This window comes from Mastigoproctus giganteus, chromosome 5, assembly GCF_048544385.1.
Source record: "Mastigoproctus giganteus isolate SK-2022 chromosome 5, ASM4854438v1, whole genome shotgun sequence".
NCBI classification, from domain to species: Eukaryota; Metazoa; Arthropoda; class Arachnida; order Uropygi; family Thelyphonidae; genus Mastigoproctus; species Mastigoproctus giganteus.
In genome coordinates this window covers 127,191,821-127,211,151 of record NC_143579.1, presented here as the reverse complement: position 1 = coordinate 127,211,151, position 19,331 = coordinate 127,191,821, and the positions used below count along the sequence as shown (strand labels likewise).

General features: G+C 37.4%; 1 protein-coding gene across 1 annotated transcript in view; it reads left to right on the top strand.

Moving 5' to 3' along the window:
* Window positions 1–19,331, top strand: part of Nop56 (Nop56 ribonucleoprotein) — a 106,631-nt gene that overhangs the window by 61,867 nt on the left and 25,433 nt on the right. Inside the window, exons 6-8 of the mRNA XM_090374194.1 lie at window positions 2,005–2,156; window positions 6,850–6,950; window positions 17,420–17,568. Of these exons, the coding sequence (XP_090230320.1) occupies window positions 2,005–2,156; window positions 6,850–6,950; window positions 17,420–17,568 (402 nt within the window). The remainder of the gene's footprint in view (window positions 1–2,004; window positions 2,157–6,849; window positions 6,951–17,419; window positions 17,569–19,331) is intronic.

Below are 19,331 nucleotides of genomic sequence, written 5' to 3'. Positions count from 1 at the left end.
GTTCTGTGCAGTCATTTTATACTAGTTGTGCAGGATGAAGTTAATTAGCAATGTTTTCAGTAAGATACCAAAGAGTTATTAATGTAAAAATTCAGAAGACATATACATGATTTTCTATGTATTGTAAAAATTTGAAAAAGATAAAATGTGATTTTTAAATTTCAAGCATCAGGAATTGCAGTGCAATTAGACATTTGCAAACAAATACAGTGCATAGGAAGAAATGCAAAAATAGATGCTGTATTTCATGCTGATGATGATGTCATAAGTGCCACATAATTATTTGCATACTTTGCTGTGAGACATAATCTTCCTTTGAGTTGTGCTGATCATTAAGATACATTGTTCAGAAATGTTTCTTTACATTTTCATCAAATGGTATTGATGAAATTGCAGTGACAAGGAAAGAAGGGTTAGTGATGGCTCTGAAAAATGCTCCATTTTCAGTTGCTACAGATGGCAGTGATAAAAGTGATTCCAAGCTGTATTCCATCATGGTGGCTTTTGTAATTAAAGAGAAATATAAAATCATAGGCAGCTTGCTCTCAGCACTGATTAAGTGCCTGTTATGGTAGGCTAAAAACTGGAGTAACAAGTTTGTTAACAGAGAAGATTAAGTGCTCTTAGTCTCTTCTGTTAATGAAAGTGGATGAATAATTTTCTGAAAATTTATTATTATATAGAAAGAAGTGCTAGAAAGGAAGGAGATTTAAATCTTAATTCTTGAATTAAGATTATTCACCAGAGTAGCTAAAAGAGATTATTCACCAGTAGTACCTAAAAGAGATTGTGAGTGGAGTTTACAGTGACATCTTTTGAGTATGCATGTGCCAAGTTTTAATTTTTCACACTGCAGTTTAGTGGAAAGCTGCTTTGAGTGAACACTTGTTATTCTCATTTATCACTTGTATTGGAAATGAATAATGAAATTTGAACAATTTGCATGCATTAGGTTAGTTTTCAAGTAGTTTAAAAGGTTTCCTGAGGGAAATTTTTTTGAAGATGAAGAAGTGGCATTTGCTCATCAACAGCCTGAAACAAGTAAAATATCAATGAAATCTTCACTAATTTGGATGTGACCCAAGATGCATTACTTGTTTGAAGAGACCAAGGTTCAAAGCTCCCAATGGAAAATGTTATCACTAAACTACTGTGGCTCTTTTTTATAATGATAACTATAATGAACACCACCAAGGCAAATTCACACGTGAAGCTCATGCCAATTGAATTTTTCAGCATTCATTTTTCGTGGTGTCACGGTGCCTCTGTAGCCAGGTGGGCAGGAGAAGCAGTGCGTAGCACACGCTTCTCGATTAGACCGGGGTTCGAGCCCGTGACCACTAAATACGGAGGATGTGGAAAAGTCAGGAAATGACTACTCCATATCCCTGGAGCAATATGGCCTTAGTTGCTAATGCTCCTAAAAACCAAATAACAAACAACAACAACAAGGTTATTTGTCATTTGCCTAAAATGTCACAAAAACTGAAAAATTTATTGATACCTTCACCACGAATATGTGCTGTGTGACATGTCCCTGTTCATCAAATATTTGCATTATGCTGCTTCCCCAACCCCATTCACCTGTTGTGAACACAATGCACCCTTTGCCTATATTGAAATTAAAAAGCGTGAAAGGAAAACAATTTGAGGTGATTCAAGAAATCCAGTAAAATGCAACAGACTGCATGAAAGCTTTAGCCGCTGCATATTTCCAAAATTGTTTTGATCAGTGGCAGCACATGGAACAAGTGTCTGATTTTGCAGAAGGAGATTAACAATGTATACATTTATGGTTGAATAAAAATTAATGTTTTTGCAATATGCACTTTTTGACTGAACATTGTATACAAAAGAGGTCACTAAATTGGAGAGGTCACAACAACCTTACTATCCCTGTTTCTTCTGTTGGGAATTATCCTTGTATTAGTATTTTTTTTTCTGTTTGTTCACTTTATTACTAACTTTTATTATATATTTAAATATTTATTTACTCTTTTGTAGGGATGGATATTTCTACTATCGATCTTATTAATATAGAAACTTTTGCATCCCGTGTGATTGCTTTAGCTGAATATAGAAAGCAGCTAATGGAATATCTGAAATCAAGAATGGGAGCTGTTGCTCCCAACTTAGCTACACTTATTGGAGAAACTGTAAGTAATTGATTTTAATGCCATTTGATGTGTTTATATCTAGTGTGTGTGTGTGTGTGTGTGTGTGTGTGTGTGTAGACAAATGTATTTGATAAGTGTATTGAGTAGGGACCTGTCACGTGTGATTACGATGGAATAAATTAAGAACGCCTGCAAAGTAAAACAGGTTACCTGAAAATAAATAATAAAATTAAGATAAAAATAACTGAAAGTAATAAAATAACACTTAATGCTGTAGGTCCTAAGATTTTAACTGTCTTCAAGGGGCCAGCAGCCAAAACCGAAGGAACCACAGAAATAAGCGTGAGACAAAAGAATAAAATCAGGTAATAAAGTAAAGCCTGACTTTATTTTTTCATCATAAGTTTACTTTGTTTAAATTGCAAACTGGGCACTTTTCCTTCATTCAAACTTTCACTCATAATTGTGCATTTTACTTTTATTTTTGAATTATATTCTTTTTATTCCTTCCTTTTTGGTCTCTGTCGGGTTTGCTATGATGTATACATTTTCTACGTATGCATCATACATAACAGAATCAGAGACTGCTTATTGCTGTGTTTCCTTTGGTTTTGGCTGCCTATGCTATGAAGACGTAGTTAAAATCTTAGGACCGACAGCAATTAAGTACTATTTTTTTGTAGGCATTAATTTATTCCATTTTTATTACACTTGACAGGTCAGCAACCCTACTCAAAACACTGATCAAATACATTTGTCTATATAATCTTAAATTATAGGTGAAAACCTCATACCTTTGATTAGGACTGTTAATTCAGTTGCAAATTATTATGATATGAACTTACCCCCCATGTATAGTCATAAATAAATCAAGTTAAAATGGCTATTAATTAAAATAAGCATGCCTTCAACTCTCATATCATGTCAAGGGAATCAGAAAGAATCACGGAAAGATGGCGGCCACCAACCTCCAAAAACCTACCAACACCACAAGCCATCATGAGGATTGAAAAACAATTGTCGCAAAATTCTAAAAATGACAAAGCAAATAAATTAATTCACACATAAGTTAAACTTTAAAATCTTTATTTAACTTCTTTTAAGAGACCATCTTATTTGGTTTGTTACCATATTCAAAAGAAGTACAAAAGTGATGATCGGCACCTCCATAGCCAGGTGGGCAGGAGCAGCAGTGCACAGCACACGCTTCTTGATTAGACAGGGGTTCGAGCCTGTGACCACCAAATACGGAGGATGCGGAAAGGTCAGGAAATGACCACCACATATCCCCAGAACAATATGGCCTTAGTTGCTAAAGCTCCAAATAACAAACAAACAACCTGACAAAAGTGATTCGTGAACAATATCCTCCCCCCCCCACTGTTTTATATTAAATTAACGACACCTGACACAAGATTATTTATATAAACCAATGCATGAATTACTATTCATGCATGCGCGCAAGCATCCACGAGTCCGAAATATTACAAGGTCTGTGTATATTAATAGAATTAACATTTAATCTCATATCTAATGTTTCAGCAGTTAATAATTTAAAATATTCTCGCTGTTTATTAAGAACCTTTGATTCATTAAAAAGGAACACATGTCCATCAGTGATTGCATAAAACTTAAGTTCAGAGGCACCCATCGTACCTGCCCTAACTGATGTCAAATGCTTCTGTATCCTTACCGAAAGTAAATTTTGGGTCACGCCAATATAAGTAGAATTGCATCCACCACAATAAATATTTTAACAATGTTGCGAGCTTCCATGGTAGGAACTACGTATGCCCTATATTTAAAGACTGCATGGAGCTTACTCACGGGTTGTGGAACAATCTTAAATTCAGTGTTCTTAAATATGTTAATAAATTGTCTATACCAATGCTGTATATACAGAACTTTGATAAAATGTTTGTGATCTGCCCTGTCATTTGTTGTACCCGTCTCCAATTTATATTTCACCTGTTGAAATATTACCATTATCTCCATAATGGTACCTAATGAAAATAACCCCTATTAAAAAATCTTTTTGTCAGTTCCGTGAGCTCATCCAGTAAGGATTTTTGAGTAGAGCTGTATCTATATGCATTATGAAACTGGTTAAAAATAATGATGACATTAACCATGTCATAAGTTCATTTCTTACCATATTGTAAAATAATCCCGCCATAGTAAGATGTATGTGGGTTCTTCAGTTGCAACTTATGTTGGAATCTGCAACACCTCTATGGAGTGCTTCTAACAAAGAGCAATGACAAGAATCATCTGAGTGGTCTAAAATTTTGACATTAATATGCTACTTCCACCAGTAGTGTTCAGCAGCATCAGAACCTATGAAATTGACCTGGTGCATAATCCTGTTGTGTTCCAAGGTATATTTGCAAAATGTGTGATGTCTCACCATTACACTGTTCAAAACCTAATCTAGTGATCTGACATGTGAAATCTGCATGTTTCAGAAGAGAATGACAGATTTAACTCTGGAAACCATTGACTGCAACTTCTTTCTGAGATGGTGTACCCAGCCAATATGGTATCATTGCAAACCCCTTACAAGATATGTGGGAATATAAGCAGTAGCAGTTACCTAACTATTGTGATCAGGATGGGAAGCTAAATTACAGTAGGGCCCAACATCTGGTGGAAATTTGTTGCACAAAACCCAATGTATGTTGAAAATATTATAAGCTGAAACCAATAATACAGGCAACCCCCATATAACAGTGCTTCTACAACACAATTGATAATTTGCGGCAATCCTCGCACAACACAGTACTCATATAACATGTTTTCACTTTAACATGGTTAGAGAATTTCGGTAAACCTCACGTAACAGGGTATTTTAGAGCTTTTGTGCAGTGAAACCCTGTTATTATGTTGGATATAATTTTTCAACATTTCCACTCTTTTTGAATCCTCGCAGTTGACTTGCTAGTCAAAAAAAAAAAAAGCGATTGAGGAATCCCTGTGTTACATTCTGTGCTATTGAACTTATGGAAAAATCTAGATTTCAAAGTTTTATTACTATTGGATAGCATACCAGGCCCTTCAAAAGATTTAAGTCATCCAAATGTTGAAGTTGTGTTCCTACCATCACAGTTGTACTAGGTTAATAGAACTTCTTTCATTCAGTCATTATATCAAGGCATTATTATCCACCTTTAAAACTCATATCAGAAAATCATTGCAATAGATTTGGAAAAAATTGATTCTGAATCTATTGAGGTAATGGAGGCATGGAAACATTTCTCAATTGTTGGCTGTATCAGAAGCATAGCTTCATCACTGAAAGAAGTAAAACCATCTATATGCTTTCTCCCCCCCCCCACCCCACAAGAAGAATTAATAACCTTTCAACTGACTGGAAATCCTATCCATAGTTTGCTGACAATAGCAAACTACATTACACCTTCTAGTTTGAGAAACCTTAACAGTGTCAACTTCTTGAACATCCACCACCAGTTCCTGAAATTCTGATCTCCAGGTGAAGAAATTCTCCAATGGGTGAAGAAAGCTTAGATAACACTCTGGTCCTGTCTTATTTCTTGCAAAAAAGGGAATCTACTGCTCCAGTGTTCATTTTTGATGGCACTCAGATTTTCAGACAGTCACATAACTCTATTGGAAATTAACCTGACTTCTAATTTCTCACAGCATGTGCACTTCACAAATACTCTTTCCTCTCTATCAGAAAAATTGAGTTTCTCTCTCTCTCTCTCTCTCTCTCTCTCTCTCTCTCTCTCTCTCTCTCTCTCTCTCTCTCTCTCTCTTTTTTTTTTTTTTTTTTTTTTCCTCTTGGCTTTACTTATCTTCTAAACAGCTACTGACCATGTACAAATTCCAAATTTTTTCCAGTATAGAATATTGTTCCTGCATCTTTGGTAATGTTCTGATAACTTCTGTCGAGGTTCTTGACTCCATTCAAAGGATTAATTAATGACCTGTTGCTTACAGTTCTCTCCACTCTCAGATGTTTCACAGATGTTCAGTTTCTGCTGTTTGCCTTTTTCTAAATGTCTACTTCCGTGGTCTTCTGAATTAGCATCTGTAGTTCTCTATTCTTTTAAATTACTCCAATTAAAACCTTGCAGAACCAGCCTTTTTTCTTCCTCTTTTTTCAATCTTTGCTTCTGTTCTGTGGACCAATCTTCCTCCATCAGTCTCCCAAAAAGAAATGAAAGTCTAATGGCAGCAAGTACCAAATGCCTTCTCAACCTTTAATCCATGTGCAGTACTAAGTACTATAGGTGCTCATGTCATTTTTGTTTGGGGTTTCATAAAAAAAAGTAGGGGGGATGAATCGTGATCCAATATTATATAAAACTTTTTCCACATGAAACATTACTATGTAGTGTCAAAGCTGGACGTTATTCAGATGACATGTATTACATAGCCATTTCAGTCAGATGCTGCAAGTCCAAAAAATAACAGCTCTCTCTCTCTTTTCCCCTGCCCCCTTTTGAATAGTACTTTTTAATGATTAAAGTTTGGAGAGATTTTTGGCTCCTCAAACACCAAGATTCCATGCTAGGGTACTGCTGCTGTTACTTCATATCATAACCTATAACAGTAGTAATGAAAATTTTCCCCTGAATATGAATGTGTTAGAATTATGAGTTATGAAGAGAATTATGTACTTGAAATAAAGTAATGTGTTTCCTTCCTAATTCTAATTTGTGCCATTTCCATTTAAAGTAATTATATAACTGGTTTTTTGTTTGTATAGGTTGGTGCACGTCTCATTTCTCATGCTGGCAGCCTTACAAATTTAGCCAAATATCCAGCATCTACTGTACAGATTCTTGGAGCAGAAAAGGCCCTTTTTAGGTACTGTAATTTCTATTTAACATATTAATCACTGTGTGATACATCATTTGCGTCTCACTTTTTTAAGCGCTAATGCTGTAGTTCAGGCTCGCAGTTCCACTTATTTTTTTTTTATTTATTTATTTTTTTTTTTTTTTGGCACCTGAACTCTCCACTAGCTGTAGAGAGTTCCTTGAATATATACAGTTTACTTAGTATTTAACTATTTTTTTTATTATTTTTTTAAATAATAATTAACTACTTTTTTTTTTTTTTTTTTACTTTTCTGAACAGCTTTTTAGCTTAGATTTAGTAGATGAAAGCCTCCACATGGCAGGGCTGGAAACCTTTGTAGAAAAGTTCTCTCCACAAGGGGCAGACTATACAAATGTGTCACACATTGCGTGAATGGTTCATCCATACACCTTTTGAGTATGCAGTTCTTTCTCACAAACAGCACTAAAGAGAACACCAGCCAAAACAACTGACCACACTTTCTTACCCTAATTCACTGATTAAAAAGCTGGTTAGCTTTCTATGTTTCTTATCCAAGAAAGCTTAGAAAATGCTGCTGGATTACCAAAAGTGATCAGGCAGCTAAAAATTGGGATCTGCTTTTTTGAAATGATACAGTGGCCATATTTGGGTGAAAGCCCAGAAACGTCTCAAGCTTCTTCAAACTCTTCTAAATGGCATCATAAGAATGGAACTTTTGAATATCACCTATGAATTGCATAGGAGCATAGCAGATTAAAGTGCCATGTAAAAGAATTCTTTTTGAAAGGGATGATTCACTCATTCCAACAATGCCCACTTTAACTCAACTCCACCCACATGATAGTATGTTAAGGGATGGCAATATGCAACTTGTATAGGTTCAAAGAACACCCATTTCTTTTTTTTTTTTTTTTTTTTTTTTGTTAGTTGCTGTATTGGCTTCTGTGGCCATAATGCACCTCCCAAGGTTTTTGCAGTACTTTGATCCAAGCCCGAGGTGGGATTCGAACCCGCGACCTTTGGGTTGCCCTGTAGACACTTTACCCACCTAGTTAGCCCGGTCGGCCCATTTCATTTGGTCTCCTCAATCTTTACAATGTACAAGCTGCAGAAGTAATCATTCCACTTACTTGAAATACTGCAATCCATGGAAAAGAGAGGGAAAAAAAAAATTCAAAGCAGAGCATGAAATAATTTGCCTGGAAGCCAAAGAAAGCAAATATCACCACTGCAGTTGAAATTGGAGTCTGTTTCTTCCAACAGCACCATAGCGATTGCGCATGCTCATTAATAATCACAGTACAAATGACCTCTATAATGTCAAGTCCTGGTCGGGCCATCAGTGACCCCCCAGTGCCAAGCATCAAATGAACAGCGTTAATCGTGCAATTTATTGGGCCTTTTATAGGAAAGTTATATTTGCTTCTCACAACATTGCTGCTAGTTTGCTTGCAGTGTTATTGCATTATTCACTGGCAGTGTACTGCTCTTATTTGTATTTACTTTGTCACTGGTGGCACCACTCCTGCCACTATGCAGTGGGCTGGAAACTTCTGGTGGTAGAGTCACTCCTGGCACATTATGACCATGTTGCCCTTGCACTGTAAATCCCACAAACTGAATCACTTCACAGGCTAAAGGAACTACTGCGGACAGAGACTTTTATACCCAGCATTAGAGCCTACAGGCTCAAGACGTGATACTCTCATGTAACAGGACTCCAGTCATCCAAAGAGACCAAGGATGGATGGAGAATTGAGATACGCTATGTTTTCTTGTAGTGCACTTTTTATCCGCAAGCTATGTATCACCTTTTTAATACATAAGTGTCTAGAATCTGTTGTTGGATCACTGAAAATGGTTAATTCAATCCAGAGGCCTTCTGATTGAATTGGCCAAACCAAAAAGTCAGGGAAGATGTTAAAATTATGTTAATTTATGTTATATTAAAATTATGTTTGAAAAAATATATTAAAACAATGCTCCACTGTATACCAGTATCAATTATGCACCTCATAACACTGAACACCTCCAAAGGCATTATGAGCTCACTGTCTGAAAAAGCTAACTGAGGAACTTAGTGAGCAAAATGTGATATCTGTTAAACTGACAACAAAAAGCATAGTTATTCTGTTACACTGACTTTCCAGCATACAGGCAGTAATACTACAGTAAGGTTCCTCCCCAATATTTGCATCTTGGAAATAACATTCCTCAGACAAACCTCACTGATCTTAAGATGTTGCTTCCCCTCTCTTTTACCATTAGAGGATTTTGATTTAAGTTTTCCGTAGGCTGAAGCTTTTAGCCCTAAATTTTTATAGAGTTTTAAACTACTGTACTCCATTTGGCATTTCTCATATTGTGCAATTAATTTCGCATCTAGGTTGTCAGTCCTTATACCACTGGATACCACTCGCTGATATACTACTGGATACCACTCGCTGGATACCACTCTCTTATCACCACTGAGAATAAGTAATAACAGTAGTCTCCTCTATTGGAGAAATGTTACTTAATTTGAAATATAACAAACAGGCAACTCATTGTGGAAGCATTTACAATATGAGATATAAATATACAATGCCACGTAATAAACTTCTGTTGACTTACTGCAAGTTAGTGCATTGCAGACTACTTGATGCAATGCACTAATTTGCATGTCTGTACAGGGGTAATTGCAAAGTAAATGAACAACTTCAAAAATTTGTAAGCACTGTAATTTTAGAAACTGAGGACAACAGCAACATACAGCAAATTAATGAAGCTTTAATGTGCTCCAGGTACAGATTTTCAGTAACAGATTTTCATCAATTATTCAACAAATGTCCTACCGAAAATTGAGCTCCTTCCACACTTTATGCAGTGTGTAAGGGTCACTTTCGTTACAGCAGCAGCAGTGATTTTTGCCTTCCATTCAATCACATTCTTTGGTAATGGTGGTTGATAGATGTCATCTGGCATCAAGTCTTGGGATTGTGGAGGCCAATGAATGGGACTAGAATGACCAACTCATCTTCCTTGAAAATGCCGATCCAGGCGTGCTGTCACTTCCCAATAATAAAGAAGTGGAGCACCCGATTTGTGCTTTAAGTAAAACAAAATCTGGTAATCATATTTTCATGAAAAAGACAGACGTGTAAACCTTCTGAACTCAAAGCTCAGAATATATTGAATTTTAGGCTGTCATAAACGTAGTACAGTCGGTCCTCGTATAACACGTGTTTGCATTACACGAATTCAATCATACACGATTTATAAATAGGGGAACGTTGTCTTATATAACACGAACCGAATTCGCTTATACACGATTCGCCTTTGTGTTTACAAGAAATGGCAGTCGAACGCGGAATCACCCCAACTGAACGCAACACGATAGGAATGAAGAAGATTCTGAAAATGTATTTATGTGTTTTATATCAGTGAAGGGGAAACACATTTCACCATAATAACGTAAAAACCAACACAATTCCAGCTGTCGGTATAATCGCAAATGCAATTAGATCGAGTTTACTACCAGTTTATAACAAGTTCCACTAGCAGAAACGCAACTGGAAATTGTTTTTATTGTTTTATGGTAGTAACCTCCAAAAATGTGCTTTAGTAAAATGCAAGGTGTTAATTAATAGTGTATCTCGGCCTTTACGGTGTTGTTTATTCAGTTGCTACACGCGCGCAGCTTTGTTTATGTGTATCAAGCGTGCCTCCTCGTTTTGTAATTGTGCTTTATTCCCTAAAAATGAGTAAAATACTTAAAAGGTGTGAAAAGGAAGCGTCCTGGCGAAGACACTGCAGATTCAGAGAGAAAAAAAAAAAGCAATATCGATAAACAGAGGAGGACTGGGTCAAAAATTCTTACCCGGGAAAATTTATAGTGGCCTCATACTACGGTTTATGGCCAAAATCACACCGGCCTCCGGCCCACCGTGGTTTCCCCCGCAAGGCTTATGGCCATTCCGCTTCTGTCGATAGAGAAAAAATATGAAATTGTGAAATGCTTTGAGCGAAATGAAAGACCATGTGATATTGCACGTGCTACAGACCTAAATGAGGCAACGCCGAGAATTACAAAGAATGCAGATAAAATAAAAACAACTTTCATAGCGGGAACAACTCAAAGTGTAATTAAAATCCATTAGATTAAGACACAAAGAATTGGAAGAGATGGAACGGCTGTCATCTCTTTGGATAGAAAATCAAACAAAAAACAAGTTTGCTTACGATAGAAGCAAAAGCATTAGCAATATTTTATTACGACTTATGTATTATAATTTATACTTACGTATTATAAAATACGTAAGTATTTTATTCGTAAAAATACTTTTTTAGTATTAAAAAATACTAAAAATACTTTATTATAATATAATATTATTTTTATTACGTATTTTAATCGTTATAATAAACGTAAGTATTTTATAACGATTAAAATTACCCGATTATTTATTGTGTTTGGTAATGTTTTGGTTCCAAATGTGTGTTCAATCTTGGGTGGTCGGCACCTAACCCTACTTTTCCCATAGGGCCTGTTGTTTATATTGCACGATTTTGCATTGCACGAGAATTTCTAGGAACGCAACTATCGTGCTATACGAGGACAGACTGTATACTGTGTTGGAGGTAAAGAAAAAAAAAATTGATGGTGCCCATTACATGCTTGAGTATACTTAAGCATGTCATTTTTTTATTTATTTACAATTGCTTGCGCCACCTGATAGCAGTAAAACTTCAGTTGCAAACCTTTCAAAAGCAACTTTCCAAATAGTTGGTTGTGGCAGATCGAGTTTATGACTTGCACATGTAGTTAATTTTCTTGGGATTCTGAGGAATATACACCGATGAGCCAAAACATTATGACCAGTGAGTCATTATGCAAATCGAAGTAACTACAGGCGAGCTACGGCACTTATCGGGACATGGTATAAAAAACACCTGATAATGAGCTCCGTTAATCACTGTTACATCTTGTTCTTCAGATGGGAAAGGCTGTGGACTAAAGCGAGCTTGACAAAGCCCAAATTGTAATAGCCAGACGACTGGGTTAGAGCATATCCAAAACGGCATAGCTGGTGGGGTTCTGATGGCCAGCCTACTGAAAGTGGTCCGAGGAGGGAAACCCACAAACCGCCGGTGAGGTGTTGGACGACCACAGCTCATCGATGCTCGAGGTGAGCGAATGCTCTCTGGAATGGTACGTGGTAACAGAAGCCGAACTGTGGTGCAACTTGCCAGTAATTGGAATGCTGGTGACAGGAGTAATGTGTCACAACACACAGTACATGGAACCTTGCTGAAAATGGGGCTGCGTAACTGTAGTCCACTCAGAGTGCCCATGTGCTAACCACAGTTATACACAGCTCATTGTAGGCACCGGCGACAGCGCCTACAATGAACACGCAGGTATCGAAACTTGACTTTGAGTGATTGGAAGAAGGTCGTCTGGTCTGATGAATTACATTTCCTGTTGCACCATGTGGATGGCCGGGTATATGTGCGTTGTTTACCTGGGGAAGTGATCAGACATCAATTCCATCAAGCCTCTGGTTTTTTTTTTTTTTTTTTTTTTTATGTGATGCCCAAACACGAGAGGTATTAGAACCTATAGTACTTAGTACCGTGCTTGGGTTGTGTTGGTACCAGATACCATAAGACCTATTTAGAAATCTTGTAGCATCCATGGCTTGCCGGGTACAAGCTGTTTTGGCTGCACGTGGAGGACCAACATCATATTAGGTAGGAGGTCATAAAGGCACCTCCGTAGCTGGGTGGGCCGGAGCAGAAGTGTGTAGCACACGCTTCTTGATTAGACCATGGTTCGAGCCCGTGACCACCCAATAAGGAGGGTGCGAAAGGGTCAGGAATGACCACTGCGTATCCCCGGCCGCGGTTGCTAATGCTCATAAAAACCAAATAACAACAACAACAAGGTGGTTATAATGTTTCGGCTCATCGGTGTGTCTCAGTTACTCCGCTGTTTCACACTCACACTCTCCTTTACCTGCTGTGAAGTCTACTTCATATTGGGTTGGTTTTTGGGATCTGTTAAATTTATCTTTATTTTTCTTAAAAAATTGCTTTTGCCAATAGCAAATTCTAAATGGAAAGCATTCAAGTAGGTAATTGTAGAAGCTATTAGGCTCTTTAAAGCAACCAAGAGATGCTGTTCAGATCTTAGACCTAACTGGATGTCAGGTGAACTGATGAGACTTGTGGCAGAGAAGAAAAATGCATAGGATGCAAATGAAAGGGGATACAGAAGCCTACATTAGTAATCTAAGTCTATAATCATGTCAGAGTGGAGGTTAGGCAAGCTAAGGCAGATTACAAGAAGTTTCTATCACAGAATGCAAAGAAAAGCAATAAATACTGCTTTACTTATGTAAACACTAGAAAGAAGGGGATGAAGTATATATGTCCACTAAATATGAATGGTTTAACTGTTCGTAATCCTGCTCAGCTTTCTGACAAACTGAATAAGTATTTTTCATCTCCATTCGCATAAGGAATTTTTACAGATCAGGATGCCAGTAGTTTATCAAATTCTAACAGGGTTGGTATGATGTGATAATTGAGAAGAAAGTGGAAGAGATTGTTGTAGCTAAATGGAAAAAATGCATCTGGGGTGGTTGGGATCTCTATCCAGTTATATTAAGAGGCCGCAAAAGAAGTAAGCAAACTTTATCCATAATTATGAGAGATTACGTGGATTGGTGCACTATTGAGTTCTACCAACCGAGGGCGATGACAAGAATTGCATGGGATACAAACATTAAAACATGGGTTATAATTAACCTGCTGTTCACACTGATAATGCTCAGCATCATCTTTATTGCTTCAGTATATTTTTAATACTGTACTTTATAGATATATTATACTTTGTTTTTGCTATGAAACATCGTTACTTTCATCAGTACAAGCCATAACCTTGGCACTCATCAGCCGAGAATTTGAAGTAATTAACATTTTCCACGATATGAACTGACATTTTAAAATAATTTCTGGTCTACTATTTTTCTATATACAGGTTGTCCTCAATTAATGCGTTTAATTCGTCCCATGAGCACATCGTGCAAAACGGAAACACATTAATCGAATATAATAGGAAAAATTATAATTGGTCCTTGACCTTCAGGAATGTCCATAAAGAATTTTAAAAATACCTTTAAAATAACTTTTTAACTGTATACTATATAAAAGATAATGAAAATAATTATGGAATTAAATGTTTATTGCATAAAACAGCGGTTCCCAAACTGTGCACCACATAATATTTTAAATTTTAGAGGAAGCACAGCGATACTCGACATCTGTCGGACACCGCGCGACCTACTAGCTCGAGGCAGTTAACAGTTTCAACATTTCTTATTTGGACTTAACTACCCTTATAAATGGAACTGTTAGGTATTTCTTTTGGTCTAGGTGCACCGTGAAAAAATTACTGAGACTCTAAGTGTGCGATGAACCGACAAAGTTTGGGAACCTCTGACATAAAATACACAACGATGAAACAATTTGTTACGGAAATATTTGAACAGAGTCGTTTGAACAGTATTGACTTTCTCCTTTCATCAATCGATTTCTGGTAGCCGACAACAATCTTCTCTGGGCCCTGGCAAAATAAATATCGCAGAGAACCTCAAACCTTTTTCTGAGGTTCTCTGCGATACGAAAGATTTCATCTAGTTCTTTTACCGGTGCCTCCGTAGCCAGGTGGGAAGGAGCATCGGTGCATAGCACACGCTTCTTGATTAGACCGGGGTTCGAGTCCGTCACCACCAAATACGGAGGATGCGTAAAGGTCAGAGAATGACCACCGCATATCCCGGAGCAATATGGCCTTAGTTGCTAATGCTCCTAAAAACCAAATAACAAACAAACAACAGTTCTTTTACCGTTATCTCTTTCGCAGTAACGTTTTCATCTGGCTCATTTAAAAATTAGAATTTTTAAATGCAAGTCTGCATTGACTTTATTAGCAGGAGACAAACAAGTAACATGTCTTCTTCCGATGGTTGATGGCACAGCGTATCTTACTACTCTGGTTGATGGAACACGTTGAGGCGGGCAGCGGGCAAACGTTTGTTTATTTGCCCGTCTGATGCGCGGTAAGCTTAACGTGGCATTCAAATCTTTTTTAATTATCACATATTAAAAAAAAGATCGTGTTAACTGGAAATTTGCATCGTGTTAAGTCAAAAGTGGTATAATTTTTTCAAATAGCGGTAACTGAAAAATGCGCTAATTGAACTCATGTTATGCGAGGCCTGGCTGTATACAGGGTGATTCACTACCAGTGCAACAAACTTGCAGGTTGTGTAGGGGGCACAAAGACGAATCGGAATCATATAGCATTGCAGGGTCCGAAATGCCTTGGTCATGCGGTAGAGGATGTTGAACAGGAGGTCGCGTGAACAGCGATCCCGCTGGAAGTCGGCATTTGCGAACCGGTTCCCGAGGCAGTAGGATGGACAAGTATTCAAACGTTGAACTGGCCGACATGCACCTCGCAAATGGAGCTGCGGACTGTAATGGGCGCGCTGCTCTGTGCTTGTACCAGGAACGTTTTCCGCACAGGCGTGCTCCTGATCATACGATTTTTGTACGTGTGCACAGAAGGTTACATGAGACTGGTTGTTTCACGAGAGGTACCATGAATCGAGAGCGAACGACAAGGATGCCAGACAATGAGGAGAGTGTCATATGTCTTGCAGAAGGCAATCCGAGTAAGAGTACTCGAGCGATAGGCTAACGATTGGGTATTTCCCAATCCACTGTATGGAGGATACTGTCAACAAACCAAATGAGTTCATACCATCTGCAGTGCATCCAATCATTGTAGCCTTCGGATTATCCACTCTGGAGGACTTTTGCTACTTGGTTTCTTCAACAGAATGCGGCAGACAGTGCATTTGCTGCATCCATATTTTTCACGGATGAGGCAAGTTTCACAAGAAAGGGAACCTTCAATCAACATAACGCCCATTTGTGGGCTTTGGAGAACCCCCATGGTACGCGAACAAGTGCAACTCAACGCCGTTTCTCTGTCAATGTTTGTGTTGGCATTGTTGGAGACCACCTCATTGGACCGTACCTTCTGTCCCCTCGTCTGGATGGTAGGGCATACTTATTGAAGTATGCCCGAACTTACTGAAGAAGCACATGTTCCTCGGTCGTTGTGCCGCTCAATATGGTTCCAGCATGATGGGGCTCCCCCACATTACACCAATGACGTCCGCCAACCTAAATGTTACATTTGGACAGCATTGGATAGGTCGTTGTGGTCCGGTTCATTGGTCTGCTAGATCGCCAGACCTATCATGCCTGGACTTCTTCTGCTGGCGTCAAATGAAGACATTGGGGTATGAGACCCCCGTTGATTCAGTTGAAGACCTCGTCGCTCGCATCTGTGTAGCTGCCTGGGAGATTCGAGACACGCCATGAACCTTCCAGAACGTTAGGGATTCCATGCGGCGGCGCTGTGAAGCCTGTGTGACTGCTTCTGGTCGAACTTTTGAACACCTTTTGTAGCATGGCTTTTTGCCAATGTAAAACTTGTCATTAAAATGATTTCTGTTACACTAACAAGTTGCTGTTTCTGTTCTTTTTCTTTGCTTTGTTCGCGTGACCTCCCGCACAACAAAGGCATTTCGGACCCTGCAATGCTATGTGATTCCGATTCGTCTTTGTGCCGCCTACACCTCCTGCAAGTTTGTCGCACTGGTAGTGAATCACCCTGTGTATATATATATATATAAACTAGGGCAATCCGAGGACGTAGGAGAAACTATTTCTTATCTATACCACTATTTTTCGCCTTTGTGGAGTTCAGTTTCTATTATTCCCACTCCTTTAGGTTTTCTTCTTACTATCTGCATGTTTCTCTTTGCGTTAATTTAATTATTTATTTATTTTTACCGTATCCATCACATAGGGGGCACCACATTATTTTGACGACTATTACATTATGTCCTAGATATAATGTAATAGTCGTAATGTAATGGTCAATATGTAGTATGTATTATCTTTAATCTTATTTTAATCATTAAATTACGTTCTCTGTCGGGTCAACAATGATTAATATATGCTTACATTTATATTTTACTTATATTTCTTAACTTTTATCTCATCATTCGATTTATATTTGGTTTAGATTTAAATTACTTAGCATATACTGATCATCACAGAAACACAGAACCTCTTGTCGTTTTTTGCCTTCATTCTGGGTGGTTGGCCCCAATTGAAGTCATCTAGATTGTCGGTAAAAAGCGATGATATTTTTTTATTTATTATTTTTTTTTTTTAATGTTTTTTTTTTTTTTGTACCCATTATTTTTATTTTATTTTATTTATTTATATTTTTTTCTTGCAATTAATTAGGAGATATGCTATATATACTGGGATAGCAGACCAACCGTTAATTTGTGAATCATAAGGTTGTTGACCAATGCTATTTTATAGACATTGCATTTCCATTTTGAAATAATGTATCTTTTCAGAGCCTTAAAAACTCGTGGAAATACTCCAAAATATGGCTTGATATTTCACTCTACATTTATTGGACGTGCAGGTGCTAGAAATAAGGGCAGAATATCTAGATATTTGGCAAACAAATGTTCCATTGCATCAAGAATTGACTGCTTTAGTGGTAAGTTCAGTATTTGTAGAATTTCCATATCTAATAATTAGCTACAGCTATTTCCTTATAATTTAAAAGATAAAATCATGTAAAATTTTTCAAGGAATTTTTTTGATATCATCAAAAAAAAAAAAAAAAAGGTGAAGAGCTTGTAAAAAAAAAATATTCATCTGCAGTACTTTCAAACAATACCATCTTTTCAGGAGTCTACAACACTATTCCAATGGTACAGAGCTAATGTCATATATTTTCTGCCTTTTGAAAATAAAACCCTGTCTGTATTGAATCAAATTTTAAGCAAGTATATATTTTATTTTTATTTTGTAGTCTCACTTTCTGCTACTTTCCTACAAGCATTTCAATACCACGATTATGAAATTCCTTTAGCTTTTTAAGCAGAAGTGCACATAGAACCCTTTTGATAGCCTCACCTTTCACATTCTGTACCATCGGCATAGTATTTTAGACTTCTGAAAAGTATTGTTCAAGGTTTAGCAAATACTGCAGATACAGTGGAACTTCTTTATTACGAACTTCTATTTAACAAATTTTTTCGCAAAACATTCCACCTTGAAACAAAATTACATGTAAAATTAACCCCATATAGCGAAGTGTTAGTCTCTCTATAACGAATTTTTAAAAAAATTAGTAAAATCATTTTTGAACGTTTTCGAGCATTTACTGCTAAACAGCCACTCAAATATATGGCCCCTTCCCTCCAAATTGCGCATTAGCATCTGGAATTAATCATCACTTTTAGTGAATACTTGTGGCCATTGATGCCTATAGGGCAGTCTTTGTTTCATTTTTGTTACAGTTATAAAACCAAAGGGGTTTCTTAAAAGTGGTCATAAACTTCAAAATAAATAGGGTAGATTCGTAAATTGATGTTGGCTCAGGGGAAAACGAAATTCACTGCGGTAAACCTTTAGTGTTTTTTTTTTTTTTTTTTTTTTTTTTTATATGAGAACCCCAAACACGAGAGGTATTATAACCTATAGTACTTAGTACTGTGCTTGGGTTGGAGGTTGAGAAGACGAAAGAAGATATTTGTTGATATTGGACTTGAACTTCTGTAGATTGTAATTTTCAGGAAATACGTATGAAGGAAGGTTGTTCCAGAAAACGGCAGTTGAATGAATAAATGAGGAAGATGAAAAGTTGGTTCTGTGGGTTTCAAGTTGGACAGTAAATGGATGTTGGCTGGTGGCGGCACGTGTTCGGACTGTTTTGAAAGAGAGAGCGGGAATTATAGAAGCCAATTCAGAAGAAGAGTGCCCATGGAAGTATCTGTAGAAGAAGCATGCAGCAGAAACAGTGCATCTATGAGAAAGCGAGTGGAGAGACTCTGTTAGAGATGAATCATTAATTAACCTAACTGCCCTCTTCTGAATGTAATCAAGAAGCCTGAGAGAGGTTTTGGGGGCACCACCTCAGATGTGGGAACAATATTCCATGGCAGGGCGGATTTGCGATTCATACAGAGTGAGCAGCTGTTTGGAAGAAAAGTAACGCGAGAGCGAAAGAGAAAACCAAGTTTTTCAGATGCAGAGGAAGCAATATTTGTAATGTGCTTGTGCCAAGAGAGATTAGAAGTCAGGGTAATCCCCAAAAGAGATATATCATTTTGCCTAGAAATCGGAGTGTTACTAAAGATAAGCATAGGAGCAGAAGAATCCTTTTTGCGAGATATAAGACAAGATTGAGTTTTAGAAGGGTTGAAATCAACTAAGTTGTCTTTGCCCCACTGAAGAATTAACTGAAGATCGGCA